Source organism: Pan troglodytes, chromosome 5 (assembly GCF_028858775.2).
Source record: "Pan troglodytes isolate AG18354 chromosome 5, NHGRI_mPanTro3-v2.0_pri, whole genome shotgun sequence".
Taxonomy (NCBI): domain Eukaryota; kingdom Metazoa; phylum Chordata; class Mammalia; order Primates; family Hominidae; genus Pan; species Pan troglodytes.
In genome coordinates this window covers 148,110,523-148,135,842 of record NC_072403.2, presented here as the reverse complement: position 1 = coordinate 148,135,842, position 25,320 = coordinate 148,110,523, and the positions used below count along the sequence as shown (strand labels likewise).

Sequence of the window (25,320 nt, the reverse complement as noted above, 5' to 3'; positions counted from 1 at the left end):
GGTTTTTTTGTCTTTGCTAGGAATTCGAATTTAGAGTTTAATTTCTCAGAGCATTCTCTCCAGGAAGAATTTTTACAGTATCTCAAAGACTTCACTTGACTTCTTGATCCTGCATAAACCCAAGGTAAAAGAGCATTCATTTTTCTAGTTTTCACTTTTGACTTTTTTGAGGAAATGTCACTACTGAATTGATGATTCAGATGGAGCGATTAAAAATGATGTGGTCCGAAGCTTTGTTTTTTGTTTATTTTGGTGGCTTGTATGAAGTAAGTCAGATGTTAAGTTAGTTTTAGGAAAAAGGTTCTTTTTCTGTCTTCTTCCAGGTTGTGCTCCTGCTTTTTCTATTTCTATAAACACATCTACTAAAAGACTCAGGACATACAAGATAGACTGCTACTTAACCCATTTCCCTAATGTAAACAAGAGGAGATTCATAACTTGTTTCTCTCTACTGTAGTGTTTAGGTAATTCAAATTGATTGCTAATGTGTTAGATGTATTAAGTGAATTAAGTTCATCAACTCATTAAGTCCACTACAAGTCTGTGAAGTAGGTACTGTTATTTTCTTCGTTTTACAGTTGAGGAACAGGCTCAGAGAGCTTAAGGAATTTGAATTCATGTAGTTTAAATGCAGAGACCATGTTCTTAGCTTTTTCCCTGTTTTTGCAGTAGAGCAGAAGATATCAATCCATTTCTTTTGGACTGCTAACTATTTGATAGGCATGCTTTCTTTCCGTTAGTTTTTGAAGTTTCAGGTGTAGCTTAAAGCAAAACGCAAACCTTTAAAAATGAACTTGCTGCTTTAAAAAATGTCCAGGTTCTGGGGAATGCATTCATTTTATAGTTATTTATTAAATACCTGTTGTGCTCGTGTGCCACAAGCCCAGCTACATCCTGGTGACTGAAAAAGCCTACAGAATTCCTGAATCCTTTAACAGAAATTACCATCCAAAAAGCCTCAAGAGCAAAGAACAGAGATTCTGGAGATACAGCACAACACAGCATCTGTAGCTCTTAGTAAAATAGTGTTTTATTTACTGATTAGTACAATGAAAAAGGATGTTGTCTTATTGCTGGACTGGATCTCCAAAATCATTTGCAGCTCTGGTTTCTTTTTATAGTGTGTCTGATTATCTCAGAGTGGGATAAAAATAAATATCTTGAAGTAAATTCGATCAGAATGAATGTAAATTACGTATTTATATTCTTTTAAAAACTTTGGGAGGGACAGAATTTTGAAATCAGATGCAAGAGAATGTCACAGTTCCCAGTGGCCAAGATTCCTTCCTTTACAGGCTGTAAATGTGGTTTTTGCCAATTTCATTATGTTGTCAAAACTACAGTTGCTAAACCAAATTTGTGTTCTACAGGGTGTCAGATCTCCTTATGTTAATGCCAAATTTATTTCTTGTGTGTTGTGGAATTCTTACTTTGCCTTTTTGAACCCTGAACCTATGTTTTGTTTCTGTCTTTATGTATTTCTTGCTTACTTGGGATTGAGAAGAAGAGTGAGAGAAGACAAAGGTGGTAGTCTATTAGAGGATAGTTATGTTTTATTTTGAAATAAGCATTTATCTCAAACATCTTGAATTTGTTATTTATATTGCTTGATGAGGAACTATCCAAGTATTACCATTACTTCTTCTATAACGGAACTCATCTTAGTACCTCCAAATACTATTTTATTATACCGAACAAAGTCTAGGTAGGTAAAATAAGTGCCTTCAAAAATACTTGGTTGTAGGAGATACTATTTAAGTATTATGGGAATTGCAAGGTGTTAGAAGTTTAGTAAGTTGATTTTTATTGAAATGAATACTTTTTGAGTAAGTTAGTGTAAATTTGGAAATAGTTCTATGCAGCAAAAACAAGCTTGAGAGGCTAAGATATAATCTCATTAATCATTGAAAAGTTGAAAATGTGACATTTGGGATATGCATGCAGTGATTTGCTATATGTGTATGTTTTTTCAATCAGTAGATCTTATAAATCAATTAGTTTTGACAGTTACTGATTTCTGTACCCAATGAGGTCTAATTATAGCATTGGATACCATGTAGTGTTTAGAAAAGTTAAACTACTGGTGCCCAAGTTTTTTTTCTTGTAGTTCTAATAAATCTTTCTTGAAGTAATCCCTCCAATTCTTTTATCTTTTATTCTTTTTAAATCTTCTTAACAGAAAGCTTCAGGGTGAACTAGGCATTGTCACATAAGTCCACTTTATTCTGGAGTCATGAGTACTGAGAGCAGAGCCATGGCTCCAGCTGTTCAGAAACTTAGTGTCCTGTATTGTTCTAGGATACTATCTAGTACCACTCCAGACAGGATTGTGTATATGGAGTGGTCAGTTCAGTCTCATTTGCAAGGCCATAAAGCACTATGATAACAGCCTGGTAGGTTTATTTTTTGTTAGTATTGTGACACTTTATTTTATTTCAGTTGCCTTATCTGTAGTACCTTTATTATTTATCTTTCTTACAGGAGGGGTAGGCATTTGTATTGGGCGTGGAATAACACATAACATGCTGCTGCAGTCTCATTGCTTTTTCTGGCTTCTGCAGCTGCTGCCTTTTTGGATTGAGGCTCATAAGTGGGGCAGTCCGTAAAAATCTTCAGTTGTGTCTTTAATCGACAGTACCTGTCATGCAGGTGAAAACAGTTTTAGTCAGGGATAATTGACTTGTCTTCTGAATACTGATTTGAAAAGGATGGTGAATAATAGCCTTTGAGAAACTTGTAAAAATCAAATTTTATCTGAAAATAAGTAATAATGTAAAATTTTAAATATCATATTGTAATTTTAACCTTTTTTTGCCCTATCATTTGATTAGGAGAAAAGAAATGGGTCGCTCCAATTCTAGATCACATTCTTCAAGGTCAAAGTCTAGATCACAGTCTAGTTCTCGATCAAGATCAAGATCTCATTCTAGAAAGAAGCGATACAGGTGATTTAATGTGCTTTAAATTTTTTAAATAATTATATCAGTTAATACTTGTTGAATGAGTATCGTAAACACAGTGCTAAACCCCAAAATGTATTTTATTCTCAAAGAACCCTGTGAAATGGATCTATTGTTATCCTTATTGTAAGCGAGAAAATGAGAATGTCCAGGTAACAAGCTCTAGTAAATGGCAGAGCTTGGATTGAAATCCAGTTAGTCTGACTCCAGGTCTCAAATTTTACTGTATAATATATGGTAGGTTTCTTTGTATTTGTCCACAATGTTAAGAGATGAATTGGGTAATGCAAGAATTTGACAGTAAACAATCTCTGCATATTGTTTTATAGTTTCTCATTTCTGACTGTGAATCTTTGAATTCTAACAAAATAATTTTTTTTGTTAAAAAAATTAACAACTCTGGTTATTTTTGTTAAAATAGTAATACATACTTAGCATAGAAAACAGAAACCAGAAGTTGAAAATACAAATGACCATAATACCATTAAGAATTAATAGTAGTTGATGCTCATTCTGTTTCCCCCACCAGGCTTAACTTTATATTATGTATGTATTTAATTAATAGTATCTCACTGATAGTTTTTTGTAATCTTTTCCCCCATTTAACTATATATTATGCCATGCCATTAAATATTCTTTTACAATATCAATTTAAGTGCTTGCCTAGAGGTACTACAATTTGTTAATATGTCCTAATGCGTGTGATATATATAACACACGCACGTGTGTGTGTGTGTGTGTGTGTGTTTTGTGCCTTCATTTGTAAGGTCTTTAAGGTATTCTCTCAGTATTTACCTTAGGCTTTTTGATTGGAAACCATAAACTTTTGTACAGATGAGTTTTTTAAAAAAGTGTATTTTTACCTTTACTGTTTATTTACATGTTATATTCAACCAGAGTATTTAGAATGGTAGCATGGAATACTTTATTTTTCTTGCATTGATATTTATTTCATTTTTAGTTCTAGGTCTCGTTCCAGAACATATTCAAGGTCTCGTAGTAGAGATCGTATGTATTCTAGAGATTATCGTCGCGATTACAGAAATAATAGAGGAATGAGACGACCTTATGGGTACAGAGGAAGGGGTAGAGGGTATTATCAAGGAGGAGGAGGTAGATATCATCGAGGTGGTTATAGACCTGTCTGGAATAGAAGGCACTCTAGGAGTCCTAGACGAGGTCGTTCACGTTCCAGGAGTCCAAAAAGAAGATCCGTTTCTTCTCAAAGATCCAGAAGCAGATCTCGCCGGTCATATAGATCTTCTAGGTCTCCAAGATCATCCTCTTCTCGTTCTTCATCCCCATATAGCAAATCTCCTGTTTCTAAAAGACGAGGGTCTCAGGAAAAACAAACCAAAAAAGCTGAAGGGGAACCCCAAGAAGAGAGTCCGTTGAAAAGTAAATCACAGGAGGAACCGAAAGATACATTTGAACATGACCCATCTGAGTCTATCGATGAATTTAATAAGTCATCAGCCACATCCGGTGATATTTGGCCTGGCCTTTCAGCTTATGATAATAGTCCTAGATCACCCCATAGTCCTTCACCTATTGCTACACCACCTAGTCAGAGTTCATCTTGCTCTGATGCTCCCATGCTCAGTACAGTTCACTCTGCAAAAAATACTCCTTCTCAGCATTCACATTCCATTCAGCATAGTCCTGAAAGGTCTGGGTCTGGTTCTGTTGGAAATGGATCTAGTCGATACAGTCCTTCTCAGAATAGTCCAATTCATCACATCCCTTCACGAAGAAGTCCTGCAAAGACAATCGCACCACAGAATGCTCCAAGAGATGAGTCTAGGGGCCGGTCCTCATTTTATCCTGATGGTGGAGATCAGGAAACTGCAAAGACTGGGAAGTTCTTAAAAAGGTAAAAACTAAAATACAGAATCTAGATTATAATATTGTTTTTGTTCTTTGAATTCTGTTTGGAATTATAAACGTAAAATTGTGATATGTATTTAACTAGCGGTTTTTACTCCAAACCGCTAAATAAAATTGTGATATGTATTTAACTAGCGGTTTAACTCCAAATTGTTTTTACTCTTATCTGGTGAACTTTGGAAGCTAAGTGTTTTAATAAAAATTAATTTATCCAGCTACTCAGGAGGCTGAGGCGGGAGGATCTCTTGAGCCCAGGAGTTCAAGGCTGTGGTGAGCTATGATTGCGCCTACTGCACTCCAGCCTGGGCGATAGAGCAAGACCCTGTCTCTTTAAAAAGAATAAAAAAAACCTAATTTCTATTCCTCCTCTTAATTTTACCATTTTCGGTCCAGAATTAAAAATACAGATGAGGAGAAGTTGAGTAGCTTAGAGCATAACTAAATGATATATGTTGCTAATAACTGTAAACCTTTTAGAAATTAAGTTTCTTAAAGCATTGAAGGCTTATTTTGTTCTTTTCACTATTAGAATGTGACCTACATAAATAATGCAGCTATATTGCATGTTCTTAGGTGGCATAAACAGTCTGGCTGTCAATATTTAATGATTTCAGCCTGACTATACAAAAGGTAATGGTATTTCTCACTGACTAATGACATTTGAAACAGATACATTGTTTAAATTCTGATTTCAAGTGTTGCTGAAAGTTGCTAACAATGAAAATTGGTTGCTTCATGTATTGTGATTTGACTTAAAAGTGAGAAAATAGAGGAAACATGCTGTTTGTGGAATAGCACTGCACAATCTAGAATTTATGATTGAACTGATCATTAGTTTCTATGAAATAGTGCCAGAAATCATTATTTTTCTAGAGCAAGTTTATATGAACTGTTCTGTGATTTTCATAAAGTATTAAATTACTGCAGTGGTAATTAAATCCATTTGTGTGAACTCTTGTTTATATTAATAGATAATATTATCTGGAATTTTGGGGATAATTATCAATAGAATTCTAACAATGTATTAGTGGTTCTTAGCTTCAAAAATTAAATTTAGACAATCTCTAGAAGTTCGTGTTAGTGCAGAATTGTGGATTGTGACTAAATAGGACAGGTTTTTGTGATTGGCTTTGTGTTTTAAACTTCAGAAGTCAAATGTAAATTTATTTTAAAAGTTAGTACATAAGTTCTATATGGATGCTTTCAATGATTTTTAAAAGTGGAATCTGAAAAAGCACTTTTCAATAGGGTTATTTTCTCTCTTGCTGGTCCTGAGGGATTGGGCAACACATTTAAATATGGAAGCGATCTACAGTGAATGCAATCCAGAGTTACTATCCTCTTCTTTGCTTATTCGCAGGTTCACAGATGAAGAGTCTAGAGTATTCCTGCTTGATAGGGGTAATACCAGGGATAAAGAGGCTTCAAAAGAGAAAGGATCAGAGAAAGGGAGGGCAGAGGGAGAATGGGAAGATCAGGAAGCTCTAGATTACTTCAGTGATAAAGAGTCTGGAAAACAAAAGTTTAATGATTCAGAAGGGGATGACACAGAGGAGACAGAGGATTATAGACAGTTTAGGAAGTCAGTCCTCGCAGATCAGGGTAAAAGTTTTGCTACTGCATCTCACCGGAATACTGAGGAGGAAGGACTCAAGTACAAGTCCAAAGTTTCACTGAAAGGCAATAGAGAAAGTGATGGATTTAGAGAAGAAAAAAATTATAAACTTAAAGAGACTGGATATGTAGTGGAAAGGCCTAGCACTACAAAAGATAAGCACAAAGAAGAAGACAAAAATTCTGAAAGAATAACAGTAAAGAAAGAAACTCAGTCACCTGAGCAGGTAAAGTCTGAAAAGCTCAAAGACCTCTTTGATTACAGTCCCCCTCTACACAAGAATCTGGATGCACGAGAAAAGTCTACCTTCAGAGAGGAAAGCCCACTTAGGATCAAAATGATAGCGAGTGATTCTCACCGTCCTGAAGTCAAACTCAAAATGGCACCCGTTCCTCTTGATGATTCTAACAGGTAATTCCATATTGATGCCCAGTAAATAATCTGTGGGCAGTCAGTATTCCAGTTAATTATCTTAAACTTTCTGAACATACCATTTTTATATTTAAACCAATGGTATATTTTGTGTGTGTGTGTGTTATCAATATGTTCCAGACCTGCTTCCTTGACTAAAGACAGGCTGCTTGCTAGTACACTTGTCCATTCTGTCAAGAAGGAGCAAGAATTCCGATCCATCTTTGACCACATTAAGTTGCCACAGGCCAGCAAAAGCACTTCAGAGTCATTTATTCAACACATTGTGTCCTTGGTTCATCATGTTAAAGGTATGCTTAGTATGTTTAGTATCGTGAATTAAATTTCTCTTGCATGCAAATAAAAAAATGTGTAATTATGCTTAATAATTCATGTACCCCAGGGCTAGCAAATATACATCCAATATTATTAAAACTTGGAGAAGTAGTTTCATAGAAGAGAATCCCTAGTCTTGCTAGCATTGAAACTTATGAAGATAGTTAATAAAAAGTAATTGAAATGCTGGAGAAACCATATGCTAAAAATCTGTATCATGGTAGAACATGATGTAGATTTGTTGAATGCTAAAAGTGTTTTTTAAGTATGTCATTGTAATGTACTTGAAGTGCAGAAGGCTTACAGATAGTCTTTCATTGCATGCCTATGGCTTGTGATAATCTTGGCATAGATTTATAACAAAGACAGTATTGTTATTGAATATTTCTAAGAATTTCTTTTCAACTTTTAAAGAAATCTGAAATGGTGGAAAAACACTTTTTTTGCGCTTAATTTTTTATACATAAAAATCTTAAAATGATAAAACAAGAAAATTTATCAGGATTTTTAAAGGAAAAACGTTCAAGGAATTTAGAAGTATATTATATAAATACTGATTACATGAATAGTGACTAATTAGCATAATGATGACACTTCTTTAGGTCCTAAAGATAAGGTTGTTTATTTCAACTAAAGTAATGATTTTTTTTAAAAATTTTTACCAGTATGTAATTTTAGTTGCAGAGTTACTAATAATTTTCGAAGATTTTCAAGTATGTCTTTTGGGCAGTTAGGTTAAGTTTTGTTTTTGTTGTTTTGTTTCTGTGTTTAAAAAGCAACTTACTATGAGACATATTCTTTCTCAGGAACTTCAAAGACTGTTGGCCTTTAAAATTAATCCCCTCCCCGCTTTTAAAAAATCTGTCGTTTGACATGAGAACAGCTCACTGTAATAGATGAAACTTGCCTCTAGCAGTTCTTTATGCAGTTGATACATCAGAACAGTGAATAGTTAGATGAATTTCTTTTGGGCTGTAATTATTTAAACACGGTAACAAGACAGTTTTGCTATTTGGCTCTGAGTAGGTTTGTGAACCAGTTTATGACCATATTACTGTGGTACATAAAATATGAAACATTCTTTTTTTTTTAATTTTTTAATCTTTTTTGGCCTAGCTCCACATTTTACAATTTATTACTGAATTTTGAGATCAGGTTTTGATAAATTTTTTCCTTTTTCTTTTTTCTTTTTTTTTTTTTTAAAGAACTGTAGTGATGTTTCATAATTGGTATTGTGCAACCGATCTGAACAGCTCTTACTTTATATAGAGCTGAAAATGCCCAGTGATGTTTTCTTTTTCATTGTAACTAGGTCCTGGAATATGTTTTGAAATGGCAAAATCCATGTTTCAAAGTAAAATAGCTGTTGAAAGATACAGGCAAAGTTGAATCTTCTGTCTTCCTGGCAAAAATGGCATAAAAACTGAGTTGCTAGCTCAAATTCCTGGGTTTCATGGAATTATGATTGAGGCACTACCCTTGTAGTGGCCGTTTCAAGTTTTAATGATTGGTTATGAGACATGTGCTGGATATTGGGCGGTAAGTTGACAACAGATGTATGTTGACCTGTTAAGCAGATAGCTTGCTTCATAATGTGACATTTCATAGCTCATGACTTTATACGTCTTTCTATTTTACATTTACAACATATCTTGAACTGGTTTTAAAAATAATCAGTATTGATATTACTAGTTTGAAAATTGTTTAAAGAGAGACAAAACAGCAGTATCAAATTTGCTGTTGGGTTTGCCAAGATGCCAGATTTTTGGAGTAATTATTGAATGTTAATTGATTTAAAAATATTTTTCCAATTTGGGTGATAATATTCAGTGTTTTTATAAATCCATTTTTGTTGATATGGCAGCATATAGTCACTGATGAAATTTAATAGTTGACCCAAACAAGCTTTTTAGTTAACTCCATATTTTCCTGTTTTTTGTTTTCTGCAAATGATTACTTGAAGTAATGTCATTGGTTCATATTGGCAAGGTATTAGAGCATCCATAGATTATGTTCCTTTTTGTTTTGAGGAAGTAGTGTATTAATGAAGTGGAATTAGAGACTCTTGATTTAATCTATTAATTGCTCTTGGATTAGGTGTAGTATTGACAGGGACCTGTAAGCAACTTTCGAAACACTCTCCTGTTGAGGTACAAGAAATTGAAAGGGTAGGAGTTCCTTGTAACACTTGATTCTCTTTTGCTAGGTTTCTTATTTTTATTTTCTTTTCACCTGCTACATGCCCTTCTGTCACAAACAAATCTCTCTTAAAGTAAAGTTAACTAATCGGACAGTATTTCTTCTAAATCAACAGAGCAATACTTCAAGTCAGCTGCAATGACCCTAAACGAGCGGTTCACTTCGTATCAGAAAGCCACTGAAGAACATAGTACTCGGCAAAAGAGCCCTGAAATACACAGGTATGTATCCTGCTGAACTGGCATATAAAAACGTTGTTTTGATAGGAAGACACTGTTAAAACAAGATTGTATTGGAAGTTTGTTTTTGTCATTGATACAAGTATTATTCCTCATTTATACTTTAAATAAATATATTTCAAAGTCTTGAAAATTCTATAATTCTTGATTTTCAGCTTAGTTGAAACTGGTTGTTAGAACTTGGAATATTAACTCTTATTACTTTGCAGTATGGAATTAAATAGTTATCAATTAGTTTGGTTTTTGGGAGGGGCAGTGGAGGCCTAGAGTTACCTTCGAATTTCCAGTGAAATAAATGTTTGGTGAGAGAGAGAGAACGAAAGCATGAGCATTGAAGTCAGATAGTTGTGTTGAAATCCTGACTTTGTCTCTTCGTTGCATTGTGATGAACAACTTAATCTCTGGACGTAAGTTTTTTCATATACGAAATGTGGATAATCATGCCAGTTTTGCAGGGTGGCAGTGACAGTGATATTGGCTATGAAGTATCTGACTTGGTACTTTGTACACAGTTGGTGTGATTTTGGTGATGACTGCTAAAGAAGCACTGGGTAGTTGCAGCCAATACTGACTTAGAAAGGAAAGGCGCAGAATAAAACTAAAGGGCACTGAATATCTAAAAATACTGAAGACAGGAGCAAATAATCCTATTCATGTGTGTTTGTTGATGCTTAAAATCATATCCAGTTTAATCGAAACACATTTTTTCTATTTTTGATGGCTAAAATAAGTTTGATGTTTTAAAGGCCAGACTTCACTTCTATATAAAAATATCTGGTTGGAGCATTTTAATTCATTCTTTGTGAATATTTTTTCTTAATTGTGTATTATAAACTAAATTAATAGTCTTGGTGTGCTAAATTAGTTGATTGGGAGAGAAATAACTGTCTTAGGAAAATGGATAATCGTGTGGATGTTTTTGAACCAAAAAGTTAATAATATGACTAAAAATATATTTTATTTTACATTAAGGAGAATTGACATCTCACCAAGTACCCTGAGGAAGCATACCCGTTTAGCAGGGGAAGAGAGAGTTTTTAAAGAAGAAAATCAAAAGGTATGTTTTTGAATGTAATTTTTTTTCATGTTAAGTTCAGCTTAGTTAATGATATTGTACCAAATATAGTTTCTCAAGGCAAAATGTCTATAGATATCTTCTACTTTTAATTCATAACTATATTACGGTAGTGTACATACTGTTTCTTCCTGGAAGAAATTAAGGTGACACTATACTAAGTGTCTTAAATTTAAACCAAGAGTGTTTTTTCAAAACACTAATGAAAGGAAAAAAAATAGTCCTAAGAAAAGTGTAAAGAATCAGTGGGTAGACAAAGGGAAATTATAAAATCAAAGATACAAATTAGAATTTTGAGATGAGATTCATTAGCCAGAGTAAATATTTCTCGATTTGTGTGTCTAAATTAATATCTCTAGGTTCTTCACAGATAACAAGAAATAATCCCCATGCTACTGAGCATTTTTGATGTGGATTAAGAAATAAGCATTCTAAGAACTGGTTTACAAATGAACGTTTGGAACAAAGACTTGTCACTCTTGGAATGTTTGGGGATTGGGGGAATGTCTTTTAAACATGAGAGAGGAGCCTGTGAAAGATATTGAGGGGTCTTGGTGAGAATGGAATTCAGTGGTTAAGGGGTCTCCAATATACTCTTGACAATTCAAAATGACCTTTGCCAGGTAGACTAATCTATATCAGGCCATAAAATGTCTAGTAGTAGAAATGTGGGGAAAGGCAGAAAGGGAGCAACTGTTTTGAAGAGATTAGGGGACTTGGAAGTACTGCTTGGTTCCAATTCTGGTTGTCACTAAGTACTATCTACATGATATTTGGAAAATAACCTCTTGAACCTTGCTTTTCTAATTAGAAAAATGAGAATGCATCTGTTTTGCAGAGTTGTTGAATAATTGGGTTATTTTGAAAATAGGCATGTTTGTTACTAGAAGCTGTTATGGACAGTGGTAGTATACAAGTTTAATAGGGCATGCTATTAACTTACTAGATGTGGAATCTAGAGCTTACAAACAAGGTTTTTTTTTGTTCTGTTTTTTTTTGTTTGTTTGTTTTGCATGGGGCTTATTGATCTTGAAAGAACAGATTCTGAGTAGTGAATACTTTTTTTGGTTTTTAACTTAAATAATATCTTGGGTTCAAAGTTGTTAATTTAGTTTTCCCAACAGTTTAGTCTGTCCTCGTGCTCTGACAGTGAGTATCTTCTCTCCTCATTACATAGACCAGATTTTGATCCAGAGGAGAAAAAGTAGAGATAATTGATGAATAGACAAGAGGATATGCCATTGGTTTTTATCCTCCTGTCTGGATGAATAACACGTTAATATGTAATTATGTATATATCGTTTGTAATTTACAAAGTAGTTTCACTTACATTATCTTGTTACTTGTGGACTTGGTAATACCTAGGTGAATAGGAAGGTTTTTTTGCTCTTGATTAGATTTTTTTCTTTGTGACTCTGGGAGCAAATAGGTGAGTAGTTGATATCATTTGGAGATACGTACTTTCAGTTTTATGAATGCTTATGAATATTATAGCCAGACTTCCCAGAGTAAATACTACTTATTGTTGAATACTAGCAAGGATGTCCACATTGCTTAGCATCTTACTGATGTATAATTTCTCTTCATTCCTAGATGCCTCTTTCCATCTTCCTAAATTATATAGTATTTGAAAAAGCAATGGAACAAGAAGGAGGTGAATTGTGACCCAGTTAAACTAATGTCCGTTGCAATACCTGAATTGAGAAAGGGCAGTATATGGCCCAAGATACTGAGTACAGGATTGCGAATATCTTTCTGGCTTTGTTTCTACCCTTGTTCAACCAATTGGTTTCATTAATAATACTTTACGTGCATGTTATGGAAATTATAGAATTCTTACTTTTGAAGTTTTTTTTTTTTTATTGGGTTGGTCAGATTATTTGGGAAGAGCTTGATCATAATGAGGCTTAAGTAATGAGAACCAGTATGTTAGGATCTCTTTTATTTAGGTAGAAGGCTACATTACAACTACAGATTATAACATCTGTCATTGTTCAACTATTGAAAACAGCATTTGGAAGGATGAGGGATAATAAGGATGTGCTGAGTGGAAAAAATATTTGTATCATTTACTGTACAAAAATTTATTATAGATTGTTTTGGATAAAAACCTGCAAAATTCTCAAGATAATTAGCTTTTAATAATTTCCCCAGTCCCACTGCACTTTGTATACACAAATGTTTAGTAAAAATAGTCAAGTACATTTTTTAACAAAAACTAAGTGATAGTATCTTATATGATTCATTATTTTCTGATACTAAAATGCCAGTTTAGAAGCTGGCATAAAATTTAACTCTATAATATGTGTATATATATTTTTTCTATTTCTCCCCTGAAATCTGTATTTTATATCTGTCTTTTATAGGGAGATAAAAAATTAAGGTGTGACTCTGCTGACCTTCGGCATGACATTGATCGCCGTAGAAAAGAAAGAAGTAAAGAACGGGGAGATTCCAAGGGCTCCAGGGAATCCAGTGGATCAAGAAAGCAGGAAAAAACTCCAAAAGATTACAAGGAATACAAATCTTACAAAGATGACAGGTAATTGTTCAAACTGACTAAGATAGGTTTTAGCTTCTAATTAGCCTTTAATAATTGTCAGCTTAATTGCTTTCAATTTTGACTGTGTAATCGAATGTTTAAATTTAAACAATTAAAATTATTTGTTTTACAGCAAAAATGTATTTGTCTTTTACACGGCTTATGGTGGATGAGGACAAAAACTTTGGAATAGCAAGCTAACACTGAAAAAAAAAATGACAAATTAATGTGTCCTATTATCCAGGCTACATCAGGAGGTTGGACTTCAATGCAGTGCATTTCTAGAAACAGTTTGTGTAAGAACTTTGGTTCGTTATGCTTGATTCCGCACTTTTTCAACTCATAACACCCAGAGTACAAGAATTTTAAACTGATATCTAGTGGTTTAACATGGGAGAGATGGGGGGGAGGAAGGACTAGAAATAGCAATGTGTATTAGTCTTTCAAAATAATATTTCCTTGGAAACTGTTAGCAGTGGTAAGAGTTAACTACAGGTATGACCTTTTCGGGTGTTGCATTAAATCATGTAAATTTGATCATCATAGAGTCAAATAGGAACACAAAGTATTATAGATAATCTTTTTCCTTGCTATTCATTAGGTAAATGGTGGATTTTGTTTGTGTTATTAAATTTATGGCTGTTATTTGTAATGTCATATGCTTTTTATTTGCTATAATGGTACTATAGCCCAAACTATACCAACTATTTTCACCCAGGGTGTACAAACTGCAGTCATTTTGAAACTTGGCCTTAAGAACATCCTTACTTTTTCCTACTCTTCTCTTCCTTTCATTAAAGTAATAAAAGATATAAGTTAATTTAAAAATACTAAAGAACTGAACCTTATTCTTGACCTTTACAGACTACTATTTTCTAACTGGCAGGCCCTAGCATGTTTTTCATTATTGATGTAAAACACATATTGAAGGAGGATGGAAACAGACTGTGTCAAAGTTTAACACCCAATTATTTTATTTACATAATTTTATTAGGGGATAGTGTTGTTGACTTGAAAAATATCTCTTCTGTTGTAAGATTCAGCAGGGTCTTTATCTTTTTAAAAGTAGCACATTTTTTGTTTTCTTTATTTTGCAGTAAACATAAAAGAGAGCAAGATCATTCTCGATCTTCATCGTCTTCAGCATCGCCTTCTTCTCCCAGTTCTCGAGAAGAAAAGGAGAGTAAGAAGGAAAGAGAAGAAGAATTTAAAACTCACCATGAAATGAAAGAATACTCAGGCTTTGCAGGAGTTAGCCGACCACGAGGAACCTTTGTAAGTGAAAAAATTATCTTTGATTGTTTGGTAGGAGTTTATCTTAGAGTACTGTACATAAGAAAGGTCATACACATGATTTAGAGATTGTTATGTGTGTCATTATTCCTAAAGTCAGAGATAGTATTGAAACATGAAGTGGTGTTTGAAGTGCTGTCTTCATTTAGAAATGCCATTTTGAGATCTAGAAGCATCTGTATAAACTAGATACTTTTCTTGACTTCGAGATCAATAACTGTACCTAGTCCTTAAAGACCAAGAGTCAAGGAAAGTTACTGATTGGTAATAACATTTCTTTAATCACTTAGTTTTTGAAAAGGTACCTTAACGCCTTAATAAAACCCCTGTATGTTCATCTCTGTATTACAGTTACATTCATTTTGCCTGCTTTCTTCAAATCCTTGCTTATATGGGTATCAATCATAGAAATCATATAAATACTTCACATAGCATATACATTATCCCCATGTTTCCATAAGTCGTTATAATTATTAATATAATGACTTCATGGTAGTGCATCTTCTTGCCTGTTTAATTTCGAGATCCACACTCCTACCTTGAGCGAGTATCTAGTTGGGTTTTGGTGGAGTTCATTTATTAGATAATTTGGGAAAGAGAAGAGCTTTGCTTATATGGTGATAGGTATGGCTGAATACTTGGGGCTTCTATGATAATTCAAAGAAATTAGACAACGTTTGACTAGTAAAAAGGAAAAACAACTTGATTATTTAAAAATATTAGTTCAGTCCATGAAAGTACAGTATTCTAACACTTAGGTTGATCATTTCTTAACCTACTCAACTTTTAGTTGGCAGAAATTTTTTGCCTATGATATAAAATGGCCATCCTTTTCATCCTCAATGGCCATGAGATTTAGATAGGAAATTAGGGCATATGTTTTTTGTTACTGCAGTAAAATTAGAATTTGCATGTAACTAAATACCTTTTGATTGCATCACTAAACAACTTTGTTAATGTTAATCAGTTTCGAATTAGAGGCAGAGGAAGAGCCAGAGGAGTTTTTGCTGGGACAAATACTGGTCCAAACAACTCAAATACTACTTTTCAAAAGAGACCGAAGGAAGAGGAATGGGATCCAGAATATACCCCAAAGAGCAAGAAGTACTTCTTGGTGGGTGTTAGACATCTGTGTTTATTTGGTTTGCATTAATTTTCGAAGCATACTAGGTGAATAAATTTGAGTACAGATAACCACTACTATAAGAAGATTCACCGTTATGTGGGAAACCTTTTTTAAAATAATTACCCAGATGATTTGAAATTTTGAAAAATGTGGGTCCCTTTAGTCCTGTTCATACTTTCTTGATATTAAACATAGGCTGATCAGGGTAAGCAAAAAATACACCTGATTTGTTACCCACATTCAGAGAAAAACATTATATTATAGTTGAGCTTAATGTTTGTTTTATATCTGTCTATAAGACAGTTGTAGAAACTTCACATTAAGATGTACCTTCCATTATCATAGCTATTTGTTTAAATGAAAAGGAGAATAATTTTTTCAAAGTACGTGTAATTAAGAATTTTAGGGAGGCTGTCAACTTTCATTGGAGAAAAAAGATGATGAAAAATTACATTACAGAAAAGTTGCTGCTAGATACACTAATTTGGTGCTTCCTGTGGTAGAGGTGCTTTTCCCTCTGAAATAGTTTTTCAAGGATGAAGCTAGAGGTGGTAGGTCCTGAAGGATTCTCTAGATAAGGATGGGCATTTTCTGCTGTTTGGCATGGGGAAAAGGGTCCCTCCTGCATTATAGAGGTGGACAAGAATATACCGAAACTATTACCAGAAGTATTCATTTTTTTGTCATGGCTTTTCAGAGAATTTATGCTTCAGAGACTAGTTCTGAAAACTAGTTGCTTCCATGGAGGAAGATTGTATTGGACTTGAGGAATTGTTGACTTTTTCAGTTGGCTTTTTATGAGTATATTTGAATAAACCTGAATGTCCATGACATACCTACTTAGAGGTTATAGCTATAGTTTGAAGTGGATCTCTATTTTGTCTGGAAAAACAATATATATGTTTCAAAAATATATTTCCATTTGCCTCTTTTTTGGCATGTTAATGACCAAGAACCAAAAAAAAAAAGTTATAGAGTGCGTTATGCATAATGTTTTTTCAGTTTATGCTTCTTGAGTGTCTTGAATTGACATTCTGGAAAGTAAAAGGCATTTGATGTATAGAAAAATTTGAAAGATCCATCTACTTGGTTCAAGAATTTATGTATTAACAGACTCATGTTTATGCTAGGTACTAAGGATGGAAAGACAAGTAGGATGTGATTCTAATTTTTGACTTAGAGACTGCTAGTAGTAGAGAAACAAACATTCTAAATATATATGGTGGCTTTTCACTTTTCCCAAAGAAGAAATAGGTGGATTTTTGCAAAGGAGACAGTGATTAGGAGAGACTTTTGTAGAGGAACTTGACCTTAATTTTGAGGTTAAGAGGTAGGCAAGTGTACTGCACATAGCAGAAGGAGTGAAACAGCATGGTATAGATAACTCTAGTACTCAGATGGCTAGATGGTTGGTATAAGTGTGGGAAAATTGAGTACAAGGAGTCAGTGTGAAAGGTCTTAATACATTTAAGAAAATAGAGTTTTAAGCAGAGTTTACAAAAATCATGGGAGTTAAAAGTTAAGCAATTTGAGAGAATATAGTGTCTGAACTAAGGGGCTAGATTTGAGAAAGTAACATTTATGGGGACTTGAATTCAGGGAGTTGGTAGTGAGAGGAAGGAATCTAAATCTGTAGGAAAGAAGCTCCTTTCAAAAGATTAAGTTCTGTTCTGAACAGGTTGAATTTGAAGTGCCTGGGAGAAATGGAGCTGTCCAGTGGATAGTTGGTAATTCAAATTTAGAGAAACAAAAAAATCTAAGTGCTCTAATTTTATAGGTCACCATTAAAGCTGTGTTAAGATCACAGAAGAGACGAGATAAAGACCAGCATTTCAAAGGTGGGGTGAAAAGTGAGAGAGAGTAAAAATGCCAGAGAAGTAGACCAGGTATGATATATAGGTCAGAAGGTTGAGGGAATGAGGGGTGAATAAGTAGATAGTAATTGTTTAACACTTTTAACAATTTACAAATATTAAATTTAGGCCGTTTTTCTATGGCATTCTCTTGAGTCTGCTAACCCTTAACAAGTACATACTCATTTTGGGTTGGCGTTTACTTAGGCAGTAGTTTCATTAAGAACTGTCTTATTTTAAGAATTTAGCCACTTATAAGTAGCAGTAATATTTTTACATGTTGCTTTTCTGGGTTATATTTAAAAATCTTGGTCTCTATAAAACATAAACATTGATTTGCCACAGACTGATGATGCTCACTAGAATATCAAGCAAAATTACACACTTTTTCCTTATAAATCAGTTCCCAAAGTTAATTATTTTGGTTTTTACTTATGAGCCATTGAAATGGCAACTTTGGTTTTCACATGAATAGTTAAATTTAAAAGATTTTGTATCTTATATGTAAAGGAATGTTGAGGGAAAAGAAGGAAAAATACGATTCAGAAGAAAAGTCTAGAACTAGACATTCGTTCCCTTAGGTTCTTTCAGAACAATTGACCAGTTTAAGAGAGTTTGCACATTTGGATGAAACATTAATACTTAGTAACTAACAGGCCAGGCACGGTGGCTCACACCTGTAATCCCAGCACTTTGGGAGGCCGAGACAGGCGGATCATGAGGTCAGGAGTTCAAGAACAGCCTGGCCAGCATGTTGAAACCCTGTCTCTACAAAAAATACGAAAATTAGCTGAGCGTGGTGGTGCGTGCCTGTAGTCCCAGATACTCGGGAGGCTGAGGCAGGAGAATCGCTTGAACCCAAGTGGTGGAGGTTGCAGTGAGCCAAGGTTGCGCCATTATACTCCAGCCTGTGTGACAGAGTGAGAATCTGTCTCAAACAAATAAAAAAGCTTAGTAATAATAGATAACATTTGTTAAGCATCATGTACTATGCTAGGTGCTGTTCTGAGTGTTCTGTATGTATGAATACTTAAAAAAGCCTTTTGAGTTGGGGCCATTATTCTATTTTTGTGGATGGAAAAAACTGAGGTACAAAGGTGGAGTAGCTTAACCAGAGTTATGTGGCTAGTAGCAATGGGGTCAGGATTTATGCATTGGGCTCCAGAGTCAGGGTTCTGAAAGTCTTGTTTGTACTATTTGTTGTCCAATACTGAGTTATAGTAATCTTTGTTGCATTCTTTTTAAATTTTCCTATCTCTAAGCTTTGTTTTATGCAAAGGTGTGGTAATGTTTTCAGTAATAAAAATTCCAGGAAAGATACTAGTTTTAGTTAGAACCTGAAATTCTATGGAGGGGTGAGTGTGAAGAGTTGGAGCAAGTGGGAAAGTACTGAAGTAGGCAGGTTCTCAGTGTTGAGTTGCTGTCTTCAAAGGAAGAGAAAATCGCTGGTGGGGAAGGGGGTTCAGGATTGGAGTTTTGGTTATTATTCCTTTGAAACGTGATCCTTGTATGGAGAAGAGAAGATGATTCAGAAGGTCTTTGTTTCTAATACAGACTCCTTTGTTAACATGTTCTTAGCTGTGTATAAATATCTAACTTCTGGCCCTTTTTAATCTGAGATAATTAAAAATTAAACATTTTAATAATGAGATTGAAATCTTCGATATAAAACTTGAGTATTAAGAATATGTTTAGCATCAAAAATCTCAATTAAGTAGCTGCCAGGATGCCCTACGAAAGGCACAGTTTAATTGTTTAGGTGCTGTTGTGTTTACCAAGTTTCAGATGATTGTATATTAAAAGCAATGGCTAGTTTAACCCTAGTGTCTAGCTTTGCTCTTGGCTTTTCTATTTCTGCTAACTCTTAGCTACCTGGTGTGGTAATCATATACTGTCACCAAGATATCTGGGAAATGTGTTTTATGGGTGATGGTCACAAGGGGTGGAAGAAAGGGCTAGCTCTGTGACCTTGGGCAAGTTACTTAATTTCTCTGTGCCTCAGTTTGTTTATTTCTAAAATGAGGGCAGTAATAGTATCTTAGAGGGTTGTTGTGAGGATTAGTTGAATAAATACATGTGAAGTGTTCAGAACAGGGCCAGATCCATATTACACACTATAGAAACATCATTTTTGCCACCGTTTATTGAGTGCTTGCTTGTCAGACACTGGGCCGGGCACTTCCTGCTGATCTGTGTTCCCTCAAGGCACACATTATCAAAATGAAGTGAATTCTAGAGAGGTTGCCCAAAGTCACACAGTTTCTGATAAGATTTAAACCCATGCTTCTATTCCAAAACCTCTTCCCAGAATCCATGGTGTATTGTGTAAAAATCATAAAAAAACACAGCCTCTGGAGTTGGGTATGTTAGTGTGATAAGGGAGCATGAAATTATGTAGTGGAGTGGGCATTATTTTTAGTGGCAGACTATTTTAAAGTAGTTTATTTTGGGTTTGTAATAAACTCTGCCGTATTTAAATTTACACTTTTGATAGTTCCAAAATTCATTCATTATAGAGTCATGTACACCTCTACCTAGTAATCTTTCAGTGGTTTGGTAAAGATAGATTATTAGCAGTTGGTAAGTTCTCTTTCATATGGTCTGTTAGTTACCCATATAATTGAACTTTTCAAGTCATGAAGGGGGTTAATCAGTTAAATGAATATATCCAAAGGCACAGTCTTATGTTTTGGAAAAAAAATACTCATGCCATATTATGTAAAAAAAAGTTTTAGTGGCTTTTGGATGGTTACTCACTACTGGTACTCTATAGATTACACAACATTTTGTTTGCATTATACCCCTTTTCTAATAAAGGGGCATTTTGCTTTATTTCCCATTTTTGTGGGTGACAAAGTTAATAAGTTAGCTGTTAATTAAATTACATACAGGACTCCCTTGGCCTTTTGTATGAATATAATACCCATCTCTACTCATCTACAAAGTCAAGTACTTTTCAGTTTTGCAGATTGTTTTGCTTAATAGAACAATTTCATAATTTGGGGATCATCTGTATTTGAATACAATTAATGATTAAAGCTGGGATGTGATAACTGCAGTACTTTGATGAAGAAGAACTGAGTGAGGTGTTAATTCTAGGGACCATGTCATGATTTACCATTGAAATTCTCTAGCCCAGAACATCGATATGTACTATACATTGATCTAGATTTCAATCTCAGTAGATTTAAAATCTACTTTTATATGTAAAGTATAAAATTCATACCACCAGTTTCATTTTAGTGAATGTTATAATATTTTAATGATATTTTTATGACTTTCTGCTGCATCTTTATGACTAAGGTAATTTTGGGAAAAACTTAATTTTATCTCATTGCATTTGGTGTAATAATAAGTGGACTTGGATTGACATAATAAAAAAACAAAACTCAGGATTCTAAAAATCAGTGGTAATTTAGCAGTTGAGATCTTCCAAATGATTGTCTGGGTAACCTTCAGTGCTTGGGTTGCTAAGTAGTAAGATGTAGTTATTCTCTTGATGATGGAATATATTTTTGTTGAAAAATTCAGTTTTACTGGTTTTGTTTTATTGTGTTTTAGAGAATATTACCAATCTCATATACCCAATCTTCAGAAGATTAATACTGAGATTTATGATTGGAGAAATGATCATCTTTACAAGAAACATTTCATTGACAATTGTTTTTAACCTTTCTGTAGCATGACGACAGAGATGATGGTGTGGATTATTGGGCCAAAAGAGGAAGAGGTCGTGGTACTTTTCAACGTGGCAGAGGGCGCTTTAACTTCAAAAAATCAGGTAGCAGTCCTAAATGGACTCATGACAAATACCAAGGGGATGGGATTGTTGAAGATGAAGAAGAGACCATGGAAAATAATGAAGAAAAGAAGGACAGACGCAAGGAAGAAAAGGTATAAAATTTCAACTTGTGATTCTGACAGATTTTTTTTGATATAGGTTTGGTGGGTGAATTAGTTAATTATTTCATTTTTAGGAACAATTATTAATATGGTTCCTTTTCACTCTCCGCATCTTTTGTTAATCTTTAATTTTTTCTCTCTCTTTTAGGAATAATAAATATGAAGTAAGATTACAACAGAGCAGAACTTGCACCCACCATTTTTTTTACCTGATTTTTGTTTTCAAATAAGAATGTAAGCATTTTACTTAAATTTTACTGTTTGCAAGTAGTCTATAGAAATTTTGTTTTAAGTCTTCAAATATCTTGAGAAATAGTAGACTGTATGTTGAAAATTGTACTGAAATAAAGTAGAAAATTGTTACCTACCATATTTGTAACTATCAACTTTTAAAACTTAACGTTTTTGTTACATGCATTGTAATTCTGATTTGTCTATAAGATATGGTCAAGTACAGCTCTGTGAAAGTTCTGATTCTCTTCCTTCCCTGTTTGTCAATGTTTTATTCTGAAGTAAACGTTAGCTCTACATATAAATCCTGGAACAGAAATTGTTTATAGAGACTACACTAATTATTTTAACTGTATACATCTGTTTAATTTGAACACACTACATCGTAGGGTGACTGATTTTTGAAGTATACCACAGACAAAAAGTTGTTACTTTGGTAAACTAAGCTAGTTTAACACTTGAGCAAATGCTTAAGAAGGAATTTAAAAAAAAAAAAAAGCTTTGCCAATAGCTAAAAAGTACAAGCTATTAAAAATCAGATTGAAAAGTTTTGAGAAAATGTTATTTTTACTGAAAGCAAGCAGTGGCCTATAAAGAACATTCTTAGGAGCCTTTTCTATTTGCGTTCAAAACTGTGTGTTCTCTTTCTATTCCTATTTGATAGTTTGAGTCATGGTCTTAGATATTAGCTATTTGTGAGAGGAAACTGGTTTGTAACAATACTGCAAATAGAAACCCCATTTCTACTGAACATCCTAGTTTTAAACAGAAGAAAAACTGTAATCCTGGGGTTGGTATGTAGGAGGTTTATCCTGCAGAATAAGTTGATACATTAGTACCTGATCTCATATCTTACATATTTATTTGAGCTGAACATTAGTTTGTAGTGTAACTATTAGTAAAAATAGAGAAACACAGCATACTGTTCATTAATAGTATTTTTAAAAAATTGTTTTTCAAATGTCACCAATAAAAGTTTTGGCAGGAAGCTTGTTGCCGCATTGATCTAACCTTTTTCCCCCCCATTTCAGTTGCAGTTTTTGTAGAATGGGTTTTTCTTTTTCCTCTTAAGAGTTCTATTCTTCAGGTAGATAATTTTTCAAATGTGAATTATCTTTTGTGTCTATATTGATAGCTCTTAAAAGGAGTGAAAATCTAAAATAGTAAATTTCAATGTTAAGTCTGTCTGCTTTATGGGCATATATAAAAGTAGACACATTTCATTTGTTAATTTAGTTGTGTGTGTGTTAAAAGGAGCTAATGCTTATTCTGTTAATGTAAACTTTTGAAGATCTTAAGTGTATTGCTCTTTCATCTTAAACACTTTCGAGGATTTGCAGTGCGTCTAGCACCTAGATTACAGCCAGGAACATTGGTTAAGAACTGTTGGAAACAAAACTAAAAGCAAACTCAACATATGTGATGTTTATGGCCCTCAGATCCTTAGTATTGTGTGATTTTCCCCCGTTAACATGTCTTTCTAAAATTGTCTATTAAAGCAGAGGAAATACCTGCCAAAGGAAGTATGTATTGCATTAATCAGGGCATAACTAATATTCTCCTGTTCAGAATAATACTTATTTACGTGTGAAAGCAACATGGATGTGATTCCCAACACAGAATTTTCATGACCCTTTTATTGTATACAAATAAATACCATAACAGTTACTTGGTTAGACATCAAATCTGTGTGCATGACTGTGCTTATCCACTTAAGACAATAGGTAAAAGGGGATCTGAGAAATTATGTAATAGGGAGTGGGAATAAAGCTACTTAATTCCTGTGGGCAGGTTATATTTTAAGTTCAAATGCATTGCTTTAACCTTTGGTTACTTTTATTCTGTTAAACAAAATTGAGGAAAGAGTATTATACCAGAGTGTAGTAGACTAGGGTGATTGTAAGAACTCTGTAATAGAATGTCATTGTGGATGTTACCTTTTTCAGATCCAAGCATATAAAAAGTAGCCTGTATATTTTTTTAAAACACATCTTAACTCCACGCTTTACGATATTATAAAAGTTGAATGGTTCCTCTTGGTAAGGATATTTGCTTACAAGTGCTAGGAAATAACTCATTGATACCTGCGTTAACATACTTTGTTTTGCCTAGAGAGGGGCAATAAAAATGAACCAAAGGATATTTCCAGAAAGGATTAAGAAAGCTGTTTAAGAAGGCCATGACTCTTTAGGTGTGTATGTGTACCTTTCAGCATCCTAGGAATTTTTATACTAAAAGCAAAATTTTTTTCCAGTTACAGTCTTCTTCAAGGAATTACTATTGTTCCTTTTGTCACAGGTAAAATCAGTGTTGGGAATTATAATTTGAGAAAAATATTACCTAGTAACATTGAATGTAGATGGCTAAACGATTCTTACTCAGTGTGATGTATAATGATGCAACAGGGACCCTTGTAAATTGTCATACGCCAATAAAATGTCACAAGTAATAACTGCTGTTGTTTGTTTACCTGTGTCTATTTCACACATCTTATTTCTATGGCCTATTTTAGAATATCAGCGCATCTGTTAGGAAGATTACTGGTGTGGTAAGGCTTGATAAATGCTTTATAAACTCCCTCAAACCTTTCTTTACTGTTTTTTTGTTTTGTTTTGTTTTTGTTTCTGTTTTTGTTTTTTCCCTTGTCTCCCCTGGGAAAACAGGAAATTTTACAGTTGGTAAATCTAAGCCATTATTTTGAAATATAGGAATTCTGGATTTCCAGTTTAGTCCTCGTTTTCTTAGGTTAATCTGGGACCTTATCACCCATAATAATATGGTGATTACTTCTCTTTCTAAAAACATAGTAGCTAGTAAATAAGTAAAAAGAATTGTCTTTTCATTCACTTTAAGTAAGATGTGGTATAGTTCTTACCATGTGCCATCCTTTCAGTTTTAACAAAGCATTTTCACAGAAATTTGTGTGCTAAGACAAACTGACACATTTTGACTCATACAAATGGCAAATTAGTCCTTAAAAATTCTGTGAGAGAAATAACTCTGTGTGTACATATATATGCATGTAAAGTGTTGTGTAAGATCATTGGTAGCTTAATTATACTGGATAATTGTAATGTTATATACAAATTTCTTATATAAAAGTATGCTGCATTATTAACATTTATTTAACTTTTCTTATTTTTCTTTTTCTGGGTTTCAACTGGAATCCCATTGGTGGGGATGTACCTTAAGTTTCCTTGTGGAATAATAGACTTTCACATCCAGAAAGAGAAGTTCAGAGGCCTTTCTCAATTTACAGAGTTGAAGAGGAAAGGCAAATGGAGGAATAAACTTCATTGTCATTGGGATTAATTTGGCTAGACTCAATCTCTTGAGCCTTAAAATGAGAAAGTAATATCCGTTACATGTTTAGAGTTCTCAAATAGTTGATACTATTATTAAATGTTTCAAATTTTATTGGGGTAGATACTAAAAATTAGTATACTGTCCTAATGAAGTTTAAATGAACAAGTTTTACATTTCTTAGGATTCAGGAATATATGGAATCTAGTTGTATTTAATTGACTTGAGAGCCACAGAGATTGTGTTGATTTATGAGCTGAACTCCTATGGTTTTAGAAACATGCAGTAATGATTAACTTGTGTCAATGATGGTAATGAGACCAAACTTGTACATTTAATTAAGGGTA

The 25,320-nt window shown here is 33.8% G+C and overlaps 1 protein-coding gene across 11 annotated transcripts in view; it reads left to right on the top strand.

The window, feature by feature from the left end:
* BCLAF1 (BCL2 associated transcription factor 1) overlaps positions 1–24,122 on the top strand; it is a 32,035-nt gene extending 7,913 nt beyond the window's left edge. Inside the window, exons 2-14 of one of the 11 annotated variants that reach the window (XR_010157783.1) lie at positions 21–124; positions 2,832–2,945; positions 3,922–4,833; positions 6,208–6,873; positions 7,015–7,184; positions 9,524–9,629; positions 10,620–10,704; positions 13,089–13,264; positions 13,398–13,560; positions 14,362–14,539; positions 15,525–15,671; positions 21,218–21,430; positions 21,588–24,122. Coding sequence is in view for 8 of the 11 variants with exons in the window: in XM_518759.9 (XP_518759.5) it covers positions 2,842–2,945; positions 3,922–4,833; positions 6,208–6,873; positions 7,015–7,184; positions 9,524–9,629; positions 10,620–10,704; positions 13,089–13,264; positions 14,362–14,539; positions 15,525–15,671; positions 21,218–21,430; positions 21,588–21,593 (2,763 nt within the window). In the remaining 3 variants the exon portion in view is untranslated. The remainder of the gene's footprint in view (positions 1–20; positions 125–2,831; positions 2,946–3,921; positions 4,834–6,207; positions 6,874–7,014; positions 7,185–9,523; positions 9,630–10,619; positions 10,705–13,088; positions 13,265–13,397; positions 13,561–14,361; positions 14,540–15,524; positions 15,672–21,217; positions 21,431–21,587) is intronic. The other 10 variants (XR_010157785.1, XR_010157784.1, XM_518759.9 and 7 more) reach the window with 10 other exon arrangements.
* The last annotated feature ends 1,198 nt before the right edge of the window (positions 24,123–25,320 follow it).